This window comes from Salmo trutta, unplaced genomic scaffold (assembly GCF_901001165.1).
Source record: "Salmo trutta unplaced genomic scaffold, fSalTru1.1, whole genome shotgun sequence".
NCBI lineage: Eukaryota > Metazoa > Chordata > Actinopteri > Salmoniformes > Salmonidae > Salmo > Salmo trutta.
Genome location: NW_021823073.1, coordinates 2,197,895 through 2,217,459, shown reverse-complemented (window position 1 = coordinate 2,217,459; position 19,565 = coordinate 2,197,895). Strand labels below are relative to the sequence as shown.

The 19,565-nt window shown below is 42.7% G+C and overlaps 1 protein-coding gene across 7 annotated transcripts in view; it reads left to right on the top strand.

The window, feature by feature from the left end:
- The window catches only part of LOC115188688 (immunoglobulin-like domain-containing receptor 2), a 40,976-nt gene extending 24,996 nt beyond the window's left edge, over positions 1-15,980 (top strand). For 3 of the 7 annotated variants that reach the window (XM_029747405.1, XM_029747400.1, XM_029747403.1), the window contains 6 exons: positions 2,362-2,508; positions 3,805-3,978; positions 4,237-4,365; positions 6,112-6,349; positions 11,244-12,108; positions 13,639-15,980. In XM_029747405.1, coding sequence (XP_029603265.1) covers positions 2,362-2,508; positions 3,805-3,978; positions 4,237-4,365; positions 6,112-6,349; positions 11,244-12,108; positions 13,639-13,674 — 1,589 coding nt within the window. In that variant the 3' untranslated portion in view covers positions 13,675-15,980. Of the gene's footprint in view, positions 1-2,361; positions 2,509-3,804; positions 3,979-4,236; positions 4,366-6,111; positions 6,350-11,243; positions 12,109-12,582 lie in introns of those variants that run through there. The other 4 variants (XM_029747402.1, XM_029747401.1, XM_029747404.1 and 1 more) reach the window with 4 other exon arrangements.
- Positions 15,981-19,565: the final 3,585 nt, after the last annotated feature.

The window sequence follows — 19,565 nt, the reverse complement described above, 5'->3', positions numbered from 1 at the left end:
CGGGTTCAACTCCTGAGCACTCTGGAGTAGGTTTTCATCAAGGATCTCTCTGTACTTTGCTCTGTTCATATTTCCCTCGATCCTGACTAGTCTCCCAGTCCCTGCCGCTGAAAAACATCCCCACAGAATGATGCCGCCACCACCATGCTTCACCATAGGGATGGTGCCATGTTTCTTCCGGACGTGACGCTTGGCATTCATGGCAAAGATTTCGATCTTGGTTTCATCAGACCAGAGAATCTTGTTTCTCATGGTCTGAGAGTGTTTTAGGTGCCTTTTGGCAAACTCCAAGCGGGCTGTCATGTGCCTTTTAGTGAGGTGTGGCTTCCATCTGGCCACTCGACCATAAAGGCCTGATTGGTGGAGTGCTGCAGAGATGATTGTCCTTTTGGAAGGTTCTCCCATCTCCACAGAGGAACTCTGGGGCTCTGTCAGAGTGACCATCAGGTTCTTGGTCACCTCCCTGACCAAGGCCCTTCTCCCCCGATTGCTCAGTTTGGCCGGGCGGCCAGCTCTAGGAAGAGTCTTGGTGGTTCCAAACTTCTTCCATTTAAGAATGACGGAGGCCACTGTGTTCTTGGGGACCTTCAATACTGCAGACATTTTTGGTACCGTTCCCCAGATCTGTGCCTCGACACAATCTTGTCTCGGAGCTCTACGGACAATTCCTTCGACCTGTTGGCTTGGTTTTTGCTCTGACATGCACTGTCAACTGTGGGACCTTATATAGACAGTTGTGTGCCTTTCCAAATCATGTCCAATCAATTGAATTTACCACAGGTGGACTCCAATCAAGTTGTCGTATCAGACCTCAGGATAAGACCCAGATGCAGACAGTTCGAAATAACAAAAGTGTATTACAACAACGGGGGCAGGCAAACGACAGGTCAAGGGCAGGCAGAGGTCAGTAATCCAGAGCAGAGTCTGAAAGGTACAGAACGGCAGGCAGGATCAGGGTCTGGGTCAGGCAGAGGTCAGTAATCCAGGACCGTGTCACAAGGTACAGAACAGCAGGCAGGCTCAGGGTCAGGGCAGGCAGAACGGTCAAAACCGGGAAAACTATAAAACAGGGACTATAGAGAAAAACAGGAGTATGGGAAAACCGCTGGCAGGCTTGACGAACAAGATGAACTGGCAACAGACAAACAGAGAACACAGGTATAAATACACAGGGGATAATGAGGAAAATGGGCGACACCTGGAGGGGGGTGGAGACAAGCACAAGACAGGTAAAACAGATCAGGGTGTGACATGTAGAGACATCTAAAGGATGATCAATGGAAACAGGATGCACCTGAGCTCAATTTTGAGTCTCATAGCAAAGGGTCTGAATACTTATGTGAATAAGGTATTTCTGTTTTTTAATTTGAATACATTTGCTAAAATTTCGGAAAACCTGTTTTCGCTTTGTCATAATTGGGTATTGTGTGTAGATTGATGAGGAACAACATTATTTAATCGATTTTAGAATAAGGCTGTAATGTAAAAACTAAATGTGGGAAAATGGAAGGGGTTTGAATACATTCCGAATGCCCTGTTTGTCTCTGTGTGTATTAGAGATAATACGAATATGTCTCTGTGTGTAGTATATATAATATAAATGTCTTTGTGTGTAGTATATATAATATAAATGTCTTTGTGTGTAGTATATATAATATAAATGTCTTTGTGTGTAGTATATATAATATAAATGTCTCTGTGTGTAGTATATATAATATAAATATGTCTTTGTGTGTAGTATATATAATATAAATGTCTCTGTGTGTAGTATATATAATATAAATGTCTCTGTGTGTAGTATATATAATATAAATATGTCTTTGTGTGTAGTATATATAATATAAATATGTCTCTGTGTGTATTAGAGATAATACGAATATGTCTCTGTGTGTAGTATATATAATATAAATGTCTTTGTGTGTAGTATATAGAATATAAATATATGTCTCTGTGTGTAGTATATATAATATAAATATGTCTTTGTGTGTAGTATATATAATATAAATATGTCTCTGTGTGTAGTATATATCATATAAATATGTCTCTGTGTGTAGTATATATAATATAAATATGTCTTTGTGTGTAGTCATCATTCTGTCATAATGATGGTAGTCGATTAGGTCAGTATCAGCCATGTACTCTCTGCATGACATACTGTAACAGGAAACACTCTTTCCCCTTCCTGCCTGTAGCCTAGTCCCCTGACCAGACTTCCTGAAAAGTTGAGAGAATGTGTGTGTGTGTGTGGAGAGTGCGAGGGAATACTCTTCCAAGCAAAAACAAATACCACTTCCTACTCTAGAATGTTGCACATAGAAATGTAACTTTCATCTCTCTCTCTCTCTTATCTCTCTCTTCCAGAATGGGCCTTTGTGGGCTCGGTAGCCCTGGGTATCATCCTGTTCATCTTGCTGTTTGGTGTGTGTTGGTGCCAGTGCTGTCCTCACTCCTGCTGTTGTTATGTGTCCTGTTGGTGCTGTCCTGAGACCTGCTGCTGCCCACGACACTGTAAGTCCTGCTGCTTCCACTAGAGATCATACCACGTAAGATCAACTGTTGTAGTAAACTAATATAGTAGCATATTGTAGCATGTCACTCATTCTACCAATCCACGACCACCTTTTTAGTGGATATCATTTCTACTACTGTACGGCCCCTCTATTCCCAGAGCACCTGTGGAGTCAGGAATACCTGAAGTGTCTGATGAATGTTCCACCTCCTGTCACGCTCTGACCTAGGAGAGCTGTGTTTTCTCTGTTTAGTTAGGTCAGGGTGTGATAGGTGGGTGGGCATTCTATGTTTTGTTTTCTATGTTTTGGCTGGGTATGGTTTCTAATCAGAAGCAGCTGTCTATCATTGTCTCTGATTGGAAGCCATACTTAGGCAGCCTGTTTTTCCCTGTGGTTTTCGTGGGATCTTGTTTTTTGTGCAGCTGTGTTGAAGCAGCCCCAGAACATCACGTTTGTTTCAGTTTCACCTGCTTATTGTTTTTGTTCAAGTTCACATATAAAATATGTGGAACTACCGGCACACTGCGCCTTGGCTAATTTATGACGGGGAATACGAAGACACCTCCAGAATTAGATACCTGAAGTGATGAATGTTCCTCCTCCAGTATTACCTGTGGAGTCTGGAATACCTGAAGTGATGAATGTTCCTCCTCCAGTATTACCTGTGGAGTCTGGAATACCTGAAGTGATGAATGTTCCTCCTCCAGTATTACCTGTGGAGTCTGGAATACCTGAAGTGATGAATGTTCCTCCTCCAGTATTACCTGTGGAGTCTGGAATACCTGAAGTGATGAATGTTCCTCCTCCAGTATTACCTGTGGAGTCTGGAATACCTGAAGTGATGAATGTTCCTCCTCCAGTATTACCTGTGGAGTCTGGAATACCTGAAGTGATGAATGTTCCTCCTCCAGTATTACCTGTGGAGTCTGGAATACCTGAAGTGATGAATGTTCCTCCTCCAGTATTACCTGTGGAGTCTGGAATACCTGAAGTGATGAATGTTCCTCCTCCAGTATTACCTGTGGAGTCTGGAATACCTGAAGCGATGAATGTTCCTCCTCCAGTATTACCTGTGGAGTCTGGAATACCTGAAGTGATGAACGTTCCTCCTCCAGTATTACCTGTGGAGTCTGGAATACCTGAAGTGATGAATGTTCCTCCTCCAGTATTACCTGTGGAGTCTGGAATACCTGAAGTGATGAATGTTCCTCCTCCAGTATTACCTGTGGAGTCTGGAATACCTGAAGTGATGAATGTTCCTCCTCCAGTACCTCTCTGTTCTCTCTCCGTGTAGTGTACGAGGCAGGAAAGGGGTTGAGGAGCACGGCTTTGTCCCCCCAGATCGCTGTCTATCCACCCTACTACGTACCCGGGGTCCCGGCCATGGTCCCCATCGCCCCCCCCTCCCTGGTGGACACCAGGATGATGTCCGCTCCCCCCTCTGTGTCAGAGAACAGTGCAGCTGGAGGTGGGTACTGGGTCTGGTCTGGTGTGTATTGATGTTCTGATGTTTTAAACGTTATAAAACAAACTGCATTTGGATTTTTAACATCATTTCTTCATTTAAGGCAGCAATATAAGAAACATACTCATATAGTTGAACAGCCATTTCTTCACCTTGTTGAACGTGTGTGGAAAGCTCATACAGAGCTCGACAGTTTGTAGTAGTAAGGCCTGTCTCTCCTCTCCTGCCTGACAAGTGTTTGTTGTCTCATATATGTCTCAGTGCGGCCTGTGTACCGGCTGCAGTCCACTCTGGATCAGTCCTCTCTGGATCAGGACTCTCTGAAGGTGTTGCAGCACGTAGAAAAACAGCTGGCTCATTTCCATCCGGCCAAGCCCCAGAGCCACGACTGTAAGCCCGACAGACAGACAGACAGACAGACAGACAGACAGACAGACAGACAGACAGACAGACAGACAGACAGACAGACAGACAGACAGACAGACAGACAGACAGTAGACTCTATACACCCTATACTCTACTCTGTCTGAAATCCACTTCTGCATGTGTCATGGCTGTAAGCCCTACAGACAGACAGATAGTTACCCTACCCTGTGTAGACTCAGCAGGACTTATAATCTACTACACTCTGACATCCTCTGTGAAATCAACCTGACTCATGACTGTAAACCCTACAGACAGACAGATAGTTACCCTACCCTGTGTAGACTCAGCAGGATTTATAATCTACTACACTCTGACATCCTCTGTGAAATCAACCTGACTCATGACTGTAAGCCCTACAGACAGACAACCCCTGTGTAGGACAGAGTCAACATGCTTTATATACTCTAGCTATAATCTGCATGAAATCCATTCTGAAATAACCTCTGCCTACACACTACTCTCTGAAATCCTAGCTTCAACAGTGCTCCTCTTCTCTCTTCTCCTGCAACTGCACAAGCATTTCACTACACCCGCAATAACATCTGCTAAATATGTGACCAATAACAATGTATTTGATTTGAAATCATAAAGACAACACACCTGATTCTTCCTACTTCATAAACACAACACACCTGATTCATCCTACTTCATAAAGACAACACACCTGATTATTCCTACTTCATAAAGACAACACACCTGATTATTCCTACTTCATAAAGACAATACACCTGATTATTCCTACTTCATAAAGACAACACACCTGATTCATCCTACTTCATAAAGACAACACACCTGATTCATCCTACTTCATAAAGACAACACACCTGATTATTCCTACTTCATAAAGACAACACATCTGATTATTCCTACTTCATAAAGACAACACATCTGATTCATCCTACTTCATAAAGACAACACACCTGATTCATCCTACTTCATAAAGACAACACACCTGATTATTCCTACTTCATAAAGACAACACACCTGATTATTCCTACTTCATAAAGACAACACACCTGATTCATCCTACTTCATAAAGACAACACACCTGATTATTCCTACTTCATAAAGACAACACACCTGATTATTCCTACTTCATAAAGACAACCCAGCTGATTCATCCTACTTCATAAAGACAACACACCTGATTATTCCTACTTCATAAAGACAACACATCTGATTCATCCTACTTCATAAAGACAACACACCTGATTATTCCTACTTCATAAAGACAACCCAGCTGATTATTCCTACTTCATAAAGACAACACATCTGATTATTCCTACTTCATAAAGACAACCCAGCTGATTCATCCTCGTTTTGGGAGCCAGTCTCACACTATTCGTACATCACCACCTTGTTGATCCTCATCTAATGATTCATTCCTTGAATTCCTCCAATCCTCATCAACTGCTGGCAGATTGTTTTCTTTCTCAGATTGGATGTGTTGGCCTTGTGTGTCAAAGACAGTCTGTAGAAGAAGACCTATTGTAATGTGTCTGTTTGTTTTAGAGGTTTTTCATCTAGGACTTCCTCTCTCTCTCTATGTTCTGTGCATGTCCACTGGATGCTTCATTCAACTGGCATCTTATCTTAGGCCTAGTTACTGTGATACTAACACTGTGATTCATAGTATCATAAATACAAAAACGTAGTTATGTCTCCACCTCCTCTCTCCTCCTCCTCCCCCTTCCCTCTCCTCTTCCTCAGCCTGCAGTATGTCAGAGCTCAGTTCTCTCCATGAGGTGGATACAGGGGGGTTCCGTCAGTCTTACCGACAGGTACAGAAGAAGGCCCTGCCAGCCATCCCTGACCACGACCGTGACCTTGAAGACATCCCTGACCTCCATCATCCCTCGTCCTCCTCTCAGACCCGTCGCTCCACACGCTACCAGCACCGCCGCAACCGCAGCATTGAGGAGGACCATCATCATAATAATAACAGCAGGTCGCCAGAAATGCCTTTAGACTGTGTGTGTGGAGGGGAATGGGGGTTGTGTGTGTGTGTGTCTTCATAGGGGTTGTGTGTGTGTGTGTGTGTGTGTGTGTGTGTGTGTGTCTTCATAGGGGTTGTGTGTGTGTGTGTGTCAAATCAAATCAAATCAAATTTATTTATATAGCCCTTCGTACATCAGCTGAAATCTCAAAGTGCTGTACAGAAACCCAGCCTAAAACCCCAAACAGCAAGCAATGCATGTGAAAGAAGCACGGTGGCTGGGAAAAACTCCCTAGGAAAAACTCCTGAGAAAGGCCAAAAACCTAGGAAGAAACCTAGAGAGGAACCAGGCTATGAGGGGTGGCCAGTCCTCTTCTGGCTGTGCCGGGTGGATATTATAACAGAACATGGTCAAGATGTTAAAATGTTCGTAAATGACCAGCATGGTCAAATAATAATAATCATAGTAATTGTCGAGGGTGCAACAAGCACGTCCGGTGAACAGGTCAGGGTTCCGTAGCCGCAGGCAGAACAGTTGAAACTGGAGCAGCAGCATGGCCAGGTGGACTGGGGACAGCAAGGAGTCATCATGCCAGGTAGTCCTAGGGCTCAGGTCCTCCGAGAGAAAGAAAGAAAGAAAGAAAGAGAGAATTAGAGAGAGCATATTTACATTCACACAGGACACCGGATAAGACAAGAGAATACTCCAGATGTAACAGACTGACCCTAGCCCCCCGACACATAAACTACTGCAGCATAAATACTGGAGGCTGAGACAGGAGGGATCAGAAGACACTGTGGCCCCATCCGATGATACCCCCGGACAGGGCCAAACAGGCAGGATATAACCCCACCCACTTTGCCAAAGCACAGCCCCCACACCACTAGAGGGATATCTACAACCAACTTACCGTCCGAAGACAAGGCCGAGTATAGCCCACAAAGATGTCCGCCACGGCACAACCCAAGGGGGGGGCGCCAACCCAGACAGGAAGACCACGTCAGTGGCTCAACCTACTCAAGTGACGCACCCCTCCCATGGACGGCATGGAAGAACACCAGTAAGTCAGTGACTCAGCCCCTGTAAAAGGGTTAGAGGCAGAGAATCCCAGTGGGAAGAGGGGAACCGACAAGGCAGAGACAGCAAGGGCGGTTCGTTGCTCCAGCCTTTCCGTTCACCTTCACACTCCTGGGCCAGACTATACTTAATCATAGGACCTACTGAAGAGATAAGTCTTCAGTAAAGACTTAAAGGTTGAGACTGAGTCTGCGTCTCTCACATGGGTAGGCAGACCATTCCATAAAAATGGAGCTCTATAGGAGAAAGCCCTACCTCCAGCCGTTTGCTTAGAAATTCTAGGGACAATTAGGAGGCCTGCGTCTTGTGACCGTAGCGTACGTGTAGGTATGTACGGCAGGACCAAATCGGAAAGATAGGTAGGAGCAAGCCCATGTAATGCTTTGTAGGTTAGCAGTAAAACCTTGAAATCAGCCCTTGCCTTAACAGGAAGCCAGTGTAGGGAAGCTAGCACAGGAGTAATATGATCAAATTTTTTGGTTCTAGTCAGGATTCTAGCAGCCGTATTTAGCACTAACTGAAGTTTGTTTAGTGCTTTATCCGGGTAGCCGGAAAGTAGAGCATTGCAGTAGTCGAGCCTAGAAGTAACAAAAGCATGGATTAATTTTTCTGCGTCATTTTTGGACAGAAAGTTTCTGATTTTTGCAATGTTACGTAGATGGAAAAAAGCTGTCCTTGAAGCAGTCTTGATATGTTCTTCAAAAGAGAGATCAGGGTCCAGAGTAACGCCGAGGTCCTTCACAGTTTTATTTGAGACGACTGTACAACCATCCAGATTAATTGTCAGATTCAACAGAAGATCTCTTTGTTTCTTGGGACCTAGGACAAGCATCTCTGTTTTGTCCGAGTTTAAAAGTAGAAAATTTGCAGCCATCCACTTCCTTATGTCTGAAACACAGGCTTCTAGCGAGGGCAATTTTGGGGCTTCACCATGTTTCATTGAAATGTACAGCTGTGTGTCGTCCGCATAGCAGTGAAATTTAACATTATGTTTTCGAATGACATCCCCAAGAGGTAAAATATATAGTGAAAACAATAGTGGTCCTAGAACGGAACCTTGAGGAACACCGAAATTTACAATTGATTTGTCAGAGGACGAACCATTCACAGAGACAAACTGATATCTTTCCGACAGATAAGATCTAAACCAGGCCAGAACTTGTCCATGTAGACCAATTTGGGTTTCCAATCTCTCCAAAAGAATGTGGTGATCGATGGTATCAAAAGCGGCACTAAGATCTAGGAGCATGAGGACACATGCAGAGCCTCGGTCTGACGTCATTAAAAGGTCATTTACCACCTTCACAAGTGCAGTCTCAGTGCTATGATGGGGTCTAAAACCAGACTGAAGCGTTTCGTATACATTGTTTGTCTTCAGGAAGGCAGTGAGTTGCTGCGCAACAACTTTTTCTAAACTTTTTGAGAGGAATGGAAGATTCGATATAGGCCGATAGTTTTTTATAATTTCTGGGTCAAGATTCGGCTTTTTCAAGAGAGGCTTTATTACTGCCACTTTTAGTGAGCTTGGTACACATCCGGTGGATAGAGAGCCGTTTATTATGTTCAACATAGGAGGGCCAAGCACAGGAAGCAGCTCTTTCAGTAGTTTAGTTGGAATAGGGTCCAGAATGCAGCTTGAGGGTTTGGAGGCCATGATTATTTTCATCATTGTGTCAAGAGATATAGTACTAAAACACTTTAGTATCTCCCTTGAGCCAAGGTCCTGGCAGAGTTGTGCAGACTCTGGACAATGAAGCCCTGGAGGAATACCCAGATTTAAAGAGGAGTCCGTAATTTGCTTTCTAATGATCATGATCTTTTCCTCAAAAAAGTTCATAAATGTATTACTGCTGAAGTGAAAGACATCCTCCATTTGCGAATGCTGCTTTTTAGTTAGCTTTGCGACAGTGTCAAAAAGAAATTTCGGATTGTTCTTATTTTCCTCAATTAAGTTGGAAAAATAGGATGATCGTGCAGCAGTGAGGGCTCTTCGATACTGCACGGTACTGTCTTTCCAAGCTAGTCGGAAGACTTCCAGTTTAGTGTGGCGCCATTTCCGTTCCAATTTTCTGGAAGCTTGCTTCAGAGCTCGTGTATTTTCTGTATACCAGGGAGCTAGTTTCTTATGACAGATGTTTTTAATTTTTAGGGGTGCAACTGCATCTAGGGTATTGCGCAAGGTTGAATTGAGTTCCTCGGTTAGGTGGTTAACTGATTCTTGTCCTCTGACGTCCTTGGGTAGGCAGAGGGAGTCTGGAAGGGCATCAAGGAATCTTTGGGTTGTCTGAGAATTTATAGCACGACTTTTAATCTTCCTTGGTTGGGGTCTGAGCAGATTATTTGTTGCAATTGTAAACGCAATAAAATGGTGGTCCGATAATCCAGGATTATGAGGAAAAACATTAAGATCCACAACATTTATTCCATGGGACAAAACTAGGTCCAGAGTATGACTGTGGCAGTGAGTAGGTCCAGAGACATGTTGGACAAAACCCACTGAGTCGATGATGGCTCCGAAAGCCTTTTGGAGTGGGTCTGTGGACTTTTCCATGTGAATGTTAAAGTCACCAAAAATTAGAATATTATCTGCTATGACTACAAGATCCGATAGGAATTCAGGGAACTCAGTAAGGAACACTGCATATGTAAACAGTAGCTATAAAAAGTGATTGAGTAGGCTGCATAGATTTCATGACTAGAAGCTCAAAAGACGAAAACGTCATTGTTTTTTTTTTTGTAAATTGAAATTTGCTATCGTAAATGTTAGCAACACCTCCGCCTTTGCCGGATGCACGGGGGGTTTGGTCACTAGTGTAACCAGGGGGTGAGGCCTCATTTAACACAGTAAATTCATCAGGCTTAAGCCATGTTTCAGTCAGGCCAATCACATCAAGATTATGATCAGTGATTAGTTCATTGACTATAACTGCCTTGGAAGTGAGGGATCTAACATTAAGTAACCCAATTTTGAGATGTGAAGTATCACAATCTCTTTCAATAATGGCAGGAATGGAGGAGGTCTTTATACTAGTAAGATTACTGAAGCGAACACCGCCATTTTTTATTTTGCCCAACCAAGATCGAGGCACAGACACGGTCTCAATGGGGAAAGCTGAGCTGACTACGCTAACTGTGCTAGTGGCAGACTCCACTAAGCTGGCAGGCTGGCTAACAGCCTGTTGCCTGGCCTGCACCCTATTTCATTGTGGAGCTAGAGGAGTTAGAGCCCTGTCTATGTTCGTAGATAAGATGAGAGCACCCCTCCAGCTAGGATGGAGTCCGTCACTCCTCAGCAGGCCAGGCTTGGTCCTGTTTGTGGGTGAATCCCAGAAAGAGGGCCAGTTATCTACAAATTCTATCTTTTGGGAGGGGCAGAAAACAGTTTTCATCCAGCGATTGAGTTGTGAGACTCTGCTGTAGAGCTCATCACTCCCCCTAACTGGGAGGGGGCCAGAGACAATTACTCGATGCCGACACATCTTTCTAGCTGATTTACACGCTGAAGCTATATTGCGCTTGGTGACCTCTGACTGTTTCATCCTAACATCGTTGGTGCCGACGTGGATAACAATATCTCTATACTCTCTACACTCGCCAGTTTTAGCTTTAGCCAGCACCGTCTTTAGATTAGCCTTAACGTCGGTAGCCCTGCCCCCTGGTAAACAGTGTATGATCGCTGGATGATTAGTTTTAAGTCTAATACTGCGGGTAATGGAGTCGCCAATGACTAGGGTTTGTGTGTGTGTGTCTTCATAGGGGTTGTGCGTGTGTGTGTGTGTGTGTGTGTGTTCTGCATGTTCTAAGTTCCTAATGTGATGTTATGTCCAGGTGGAACCCTCGTTCGGAGCACCTGCAGCGTAAGGCCTTCCTCCTGGGTGGGAAGTCAGGCTCTCTGGATGAGCTGGAGGAGTTTGCCCAGTGCTACAGACAGAGAGGCCCCAGGGAGGAGCTCACTGTCAGGGACATCAGAGACACCGACCAGGAGTACGAGAGACTGGAGCTGCGTGAACGAGAAGGTGACCGGGATAGGGATCGGGAATACTATCCGCCTTCTTACCGGGACAAGACGACGAAACGTGGTTACAGTGACAACAGGGATCGCGATGACCGCGCAGAGACTTGGGGAGAACGTGATCGCCAAGAGGATTGTCATGGAGATCGTCAGGGAGACCGACAACGCAGTTCGCCACCCTCGCCCAGGAAGAGACGGGGCACGTGGGACAACGAGCTGGAGCAGCGCCCCCCTAAACCCCCCGCCCCTCCTCCCCCTCCTCGCCAAAGCCCCCGGGGCCGGGACTATGATGACGAACTCCTGAGCACTCTTTTGGAGCGCAAGACCAGACGGGCTGGGGCCAGTGACAGTGGGGGTGATAGGGGCAGGGGAGGGGGGCGCGGCGAAGAGGACACGCCCTCAGACACACCCTCTAAGGGCTCTAAGGGCTCTAAGAAGAGCAGCGGCAGTGGCGGCGAGCGTCACCATAGCCGTTGGCCTAGCAACAGGGGGGTGGAGTTGGTATTAGACTCACGGGGAGAAGACTCTCTACCCCCGTACTGCCAGACTGCGTTAGAGCGGTTCAGAGCCGCTGAGTGCCCCTCCCCCTCCCCTCGCCCCTCCAATGGAGGCTCCACCCATAGCCACACCCATACCCTACAGCAGGAGAGCGGAGAGGAGCGGGATAAGCCCCGGAAAGTGGTGAGCTACATTTAGGGCACAGCCAGTATGGGTTCACTTCATCCACAGTAGAAATATACTGAAGAGATACTGTACTATAGTTGAGACTACTTATTTAGGGCAAAGATATCCCTATGCTCATACAGTACTGTAGCTAAGACTGCTTAAAGGGATACTTCAGGATTTTGTCAATGAAGCCCTTTATCTACTTCCCCTTGTGGATATCATTTTTATGTCTCTGCGTGCAGTTTGAAGGAAGTTGCTAACTGGTGTTAGCGCAATTGCTAACTAGTGTTAGCGCAATGACTGGACGTCTATGGTAACTGCTAGCAACGCTACTTAGCATTGGTTTGCAAAACTACTGAATGCAGAGACATAAAATTGGTATCCATGAGTTAATCTGACTGGGGAAGTAGATAAAGGGCTTCATTGCCAAAATCCCAAAGTATCCCTTTAAGGTAAGACAAGAGATAAGCTTATGCCCATCTTTCTTAGGTATGGAGGCTCACCTTTACAGATATACTGTGACTCAGGTGAGAAAGGAATCCGTTTTAGAAGTTATTGCACCTGTGCCTCTTAGCCAGAGAGATAAGCAGAATCATACCGTAATAAGAAAAGCTGGAAAACTATCGTCAAGATCTGAACCTGAACCACTTTGCTTACCTTTTTTATCGTTCCATTCTGCCAATTTATTTTTTCTTATGCCCTGTGCTTGTTTTTCTAATCTAATGATTTACAACTGTGTTTATATGGACTTTTATGGATCTAACTCCATTTGTCTGTAATCAGTTACAATTTAAAGGCACAGGTGATTAGATATCACATTTGTTCAACTTAACATCTTGACTACCACTACTACTACTTGGCTAATGCCAGCGTTGTGTTCGGCCTTCTAACAGATTTATTTTTACCTCAGTTGAAATGGCAGAGCCAGGTGAAATCTCTTTGTAACCTTTGTGACCCCAATGTGACCCCAGAACCTGACCTCACTTATCCTTCTAATTCTGACTGCTTGCTGCCCCTCTCCCAACTAACTGACAGAGCTTGGCTTGCTGCCCCTTCCCAACTAACTGACAGCTTGGCTTGCTGCCCCTCTCCCAACTAACTGACAGCTTGGCTTGCTGCCCCTCTCCCAACTAACTGTCAGAGCTTGCTGCCCCTCAGCCAACTAACTGACAGAGCTTGGCTTGCTGCCCCTCTCCCAACTAACTGTCAGAGCTTGGCTTGCTGCCCCTCAGCCAACTAACTGACAGAGCTTGCTGCCCCTCTCCCAACTAACTGACAGCTTGGCTTGCTGCCCCTCTCCCAACTAACTGTCAGAGCTTGGCTTGCTGCCCCTCAGCCAACTAACTGACAGAGCTTGCTGCCCCTCTCCCAACTAACTGACAGAGCTTGGCTTGCTGCCCCTCTCCCAACTAACTGACAGAACTTGGCTGAGATGAGTGGGGTCTTTTCACTGTTACACTGGGCTACATGAGCACAAAGCACAGCTTCCATCACTCTGCACACACGTGACTAACGTGAAGCTCTCTTGCTGTTTTCTTTTAACAGAGCACTCTTCTTAGCAGAGACTCTCTCATAGTTTGATGCCTGAAGAGGACACATACAGACACTGGGAATCATCCTCTACCCCCCCATCACCCCACACTGGGGATCATCCTCTACCCCCCCATCACCCCACACTGGGGAGGAGAGAGGTTCTCAGAGCACACTGGGCAAGCAGAGAACACCTTGGAGAGGTCCGTGACCTTGCATCCAGCAGCAGAGGGAATGGCTACCTCTGAGTGACAGGCAGTATATCCACTGGACTGACCATGGCACATGACTTAGGATAGTCTGATCAGGCTTCAGATACACATCGATCACCATGACCTCAGAAGAAGAGTAATGTTCAGAGCTGGGACAAAGACCTCTGGATGCACAGGACAAATAGCACTGTGTGTGTGTGTGTATTGGTGGATGTGTGTATTGGTGTGTGTGTGTGTATTGGTGGATGTGTGTATTGGTGTGTGTGTGTATTGGTGGGTGTGTGAGACAAAGTATGGTGCTTATTCCTGTCTGCTCTTTTGTGTGTGAGAGTGAATAGTTTCTCCATCTCCCTGTCTTCTCCATTCTATTCTTCTCTCTCACTAACAACACACACTGAATGACGATGTCATCCCAGAGTTTCTGTCACTGCCACCTCTACACAGTGCACGCTCTCTCTGTGAAGTCGCTGAATGATGATGTCACTCGGGAGTTTCTGCCACTGCCTGCACCACCACCACCACCACCACTGCCCAGTCACGGTCGAAGGCCGGCGTTGAGACAACGTTTGGATTCTGTTGTGTGAATGGTGTGGATCCCCCGTACCATTGTGTCTTTCAGTGCCATTGTAAAGCACCTATTGGCCTTGCTTGGCCTTGACTCTGTGGATAGAGGACACAGTGTTTCTTAATCATCGTGTTTAATAATGACACAATGTGGGTTATACCCAGTACGTTTGGACTAGAGGGTACTACTAACAGAGCCAGTGAGAGAAACTGGAACTTTAGGGACGGCAGGTAGCCTAGTGGTTAAGAGCGTTGGGCCAATAACCGAAAGGTCGTTGGTTCGAATCCTCGAGCGGACTAGGTGAAAAGAAATCTGTTGATCTGCCCTTGATTGCTCCTGTAAGTCGCTCTGGATAAGAGCGTCTGCTAAATGATGTAAATGTACTGGGTTGTGATTATGTGCCATCTATCCTTTGAAGACTGTATTTGGTATGTAATAGTTTTATACATAGTTTATCAACTCTGCCTGTCTCTGTGTTAAGTCATGTTGTGATTACAATGCAGTAAATGATTGTGCAAGTGTAACTGAAAGCGCTTGTGTATGTCTGTGTGTGTTTAAGATAACTAAACACACCTTGGTTATCTTTTCTTATCAATGTTGTGTAAACCGCTAAACACACAACTTTATCTCCACTCATTAGCACTTACACACACACACACACACACACACACACACACACACACACACACACACACATTTACTGACCTTCATGCAAACATACTGGCTGTCAACTTACCACAGCTTTCTCTTTCTTATGCCTGCAAAACTTGTAGAAGGATTCGTTACAATTTTTCATGTTTAGTGTTGTTTTTTCCACTTCTTTCAGTGTATTTATTGTTCATTGCTTTTGTGATTTTCTATGTTATTTTCTTTCTATGCTTGTTCTCTGTCATTGTGTTCCTGTGTTCCATTTATCTGTCTATCAATGAGACGTTGTTTCACTGAGTTTAAGTCATAGGCGACAGGCAACAATGGCTTTGTCTATTTATGATCATCACGTCCTGACTGTTACTCTAAGAGATCTGGTATTCACACACACACACACACACACACACACACACACACACACACACACACACACACACACACACACACACAGTCTGAAAACAGACAGTATCTTGGAAAGTGCATGTTGGTGAACACTAAACACACACAAGCACTTTAGCTGTATTTCTCCTTTAGGTTACTTTGTTATAATAACTTGTACCATAACTGTTTTTTTTTGCAATAACACTTACCATCCATTACAAACCAATGCCTAATAAAGTATTTATTATTTAACTCCAGAGATGCAGTTTAACCACAGCATTTACCTCAAACACTGTTGACCAGACAGCTTCAATCTCATTCAATAAAGTCTGCTTAATCTACACATCTTCTCCACTGTCCTTCATTCAGTTTATAAGGACCTTTTGTCACCCTTTAAGTGTTATGTCTTTATGGTAGTAAAGTATGTCTTGTAAATCGTTGTAGTAAAGTATGTCTTATAAACTGTGGTATGTCTTATAAACTATTTGTGAATCAACAATGTAGTTCTTATGAAGACTATATGAATGCTCTATAAAGTCTTAATATACGTGGGTCAGTTAATTGTTCTGTTTTCTGACACACGTCTTCTGTTGTGTCTGAGGCGCTGGCTGTTTTCCGCCCGGCGACTCATGATGTGGCTTGGGGTTGGGAGGTTGGGGAGGGGCTGACCACTCAGCTCAGGGTTGTATGTGAGGAATGTGGTTGAGCAACTCCTTCCTAGGCCTGAGAGCCTCAGAGCTTACACACACGCTAGCCTGAGGGGAGTGATGACATCACTTCTCTGAGAGGATAACAACAACTATGTCAGATAGATAACAACAACTATGTCAGATAGATAACAACAACTATGTCAGACAGATAACAACAACTATGTCAGATAGATGACAACAACTATGTCAGATAGATGACAACAACTATGTCAGATAGATGACAACAACTAGGTCAGATAGATGACAACAACTAGGTCAGATAGATAACAACAACTATGTCAGATAGATAACAACAACTATGTCAGATAGATAACAACAAATAGGTCAGATAGATAATAACAACTATGTCAGATAGATAACAACAACTATGTCAGATAGATAATAACAACTATGTCAGATAACAACAACTATGTCAGACAGATAACAACAACTATGTCAGATAGATGACAACAACTATGTCAGATAACAACAACTATGTCAGATAGATGACAACAACTATGTCAGATAGATGACAACAACTATGTCAGATAACAACAACTATGTCAGATAACAACAACTATGTCAGATAACAACAACTATGTCAGATAGATAACAACAACTATGTCAGATAGATAACAACAACTATGTCAGATAGATAACAACAACTATGTCAGATAGATAACAACAACTATGTCAGACAGATAACAAGAACTATGTCAGATAGATAACAACAACTATGTCAGATAACAACAACTATGTCAGATAGATAACAACAACTATGTCAGATAACAACAACTATGTCAGATAACAACAACTATGTCAGATAGATAACAACAACTATGTCAGATAGATAACAACAACTATGTCAGATAACAACAACTATGTCAGATAGATAACAACAACTATGTCAGATAACAACAACTATGTCAGATAACAACAACTATGTCATATAGATAACAACAACTATGTCAGATAGATAACAACAACTCTGTCAGATAACAACAACTATGTCAGATAACAACAACTATGTCAGATAACAACAACTATGTCAGATAGATAACAACTATGTCAGATAGATAACAACTATGTCAGATAGATAACAACAACTATGTCAGATAGATAACAACAACTATGTCAGATAGATGACAACAACTATGTCAGATAGATAACAACAACTAGGTCAGATAGATAACAACAACTATGTCATATAGATGACAACAACTATGTCAGATAGATAACAACAAATATGTCAGATAGATAACAACAACTATGTCAGATAGATAACAACAACTATGTCAGATAGATAACAACAACTATGTCAGATAACAACAACTATGTCAGATAACAACAACTATGTCAGATAACAACAACTATGTCAGATAGATGACAACAACTATGTCAGATAGATGACAACAACTATGTCAGATAACAACAACTATGTCAGATAGATAACAACAACTATGTCAGATAGATAACAACAACTATGTCAGATAGATAACAACAACTATGTCAGATAGATAACAACAACTATGTCAGATAACAACAACTATGTCAGATAGATAACAACAACTATGTCAGATAACAACAACTATGTCAGATAACAACAACTATGTCAGATAGATAACAACAACTATGTCAGATAGATGACAACAACTATGTCAGATAGTTGTTGTAATCTATGTCAGATAGATGACAACAACTATGTCAGATAGATGACAACAACTATGTCAGATAGTTGTTGTCATCTATGTCAGATAGTTGTTGTCATCTATCTGACATAGATGACAACAACTATCTGACATAGTTGTTGTCATCTATGTCAGATAGATAACAACAACTATGTCAGATAGATAACAACAACTCTGTCAGATAGATGACAACAACTATGTCAGATAGATGACAACAACTATGTCAGATAGATGACAACAACTATGTCAGATAGATGACAACAACTATGTCAGATAGATAACAACAACTATGTCAGATAGATAACAACAACTATGTCAGATAGATGACAACAACTCTGTCAGATAACAACAACTATGTCAGATAGATAACAACAACTATGTCAGATAGATGACAACAACTATGTCAGATAACAACAACTATGTCAGATAGATAACAACAACTATGTCAGATAATAACAACTATGTCAGATAGATAACAACAACTATGTCAGATAGATAACAACAACTATGTCAGATAGATAACAACAACTATGTCAGATAACAACAACTATGTCAGATAGATGACAACAACTATGTCAGATAGATGACAACAACTATGTCAGATAACAACAACTATGTCAGATAACAACAACTATGTCAGATAACAACAACTATGTCAGATAGATAACAACAACTATGTCAGATAGATAACAACAACTATGTCAGATAGATAACAACAACTATGTCAGATAGATAACAACAACTATGTCAGACAGATAACAAGAACTATGTCAGATAGATAACAACAACTATGTCAGATAACAACAACTATGTCAGATAGATAACAACAACTATGTCAGATAACAACAACTATGTCAGATAACAACAACTATGTCAGATAGTTGTTGTTATCTATCTGACATAGTTGTTGTTATCTGACATAGTTGTTGTTATCTATCTGACATAGTTGTTGTTATCTATGTCAGATAGATAACAACAACTATGTCAGATAACAACAACTATGTCAGATAGATAACAACAACTATGTCAGATAACAACAACTATGTCAGATAACAACAACTATGTCATATAGATAACAACAACTATGTCAGATAGATAACAACAACTCTGTCAGATAACAACAACTATGTCAGATAACAACAACTATGTCAGATAACAACAACTATGTCAGATAGATAACAACAACTAGGTCAGATAGATAACAACAACTATGTCATATAGATGACAACAACTATGTCAGATAGATAACAACAACTATGTCAGATAGATAACAACAACTATGTCAGATAGATAACAACAACTATGTCAGATAGATAACAACAACTATGTCAGATAACAACAACTATGTCAGATAACAACAACTATGTCAGATAACAACAACTATGTCAGATAGATGACAACAACTATGTCAGATAGATGACAACAACTATGTCAGATAACAACAACTATGTCAGATAGATAACAACAACTATGTCAGATAGATAACAACAACTATGTCAGATAGATAACAACAACTATGTCAGATAACAACAACTATGTCAGATAGATAACAACAACTATGTCAGATAACAACAACTATGTCAGATAACAACAACTATGTCAGATAGATGACAACAACTATGTCAGATAGATGACAACAACTATGTCAGATAACAACAACTATGTCAGATAGATAACAACAACTATGTCAGATAGATAACAACAACTATGTCAGATAGATAACAACAACTATGTCAGATAACAACAACTATGTCAGATA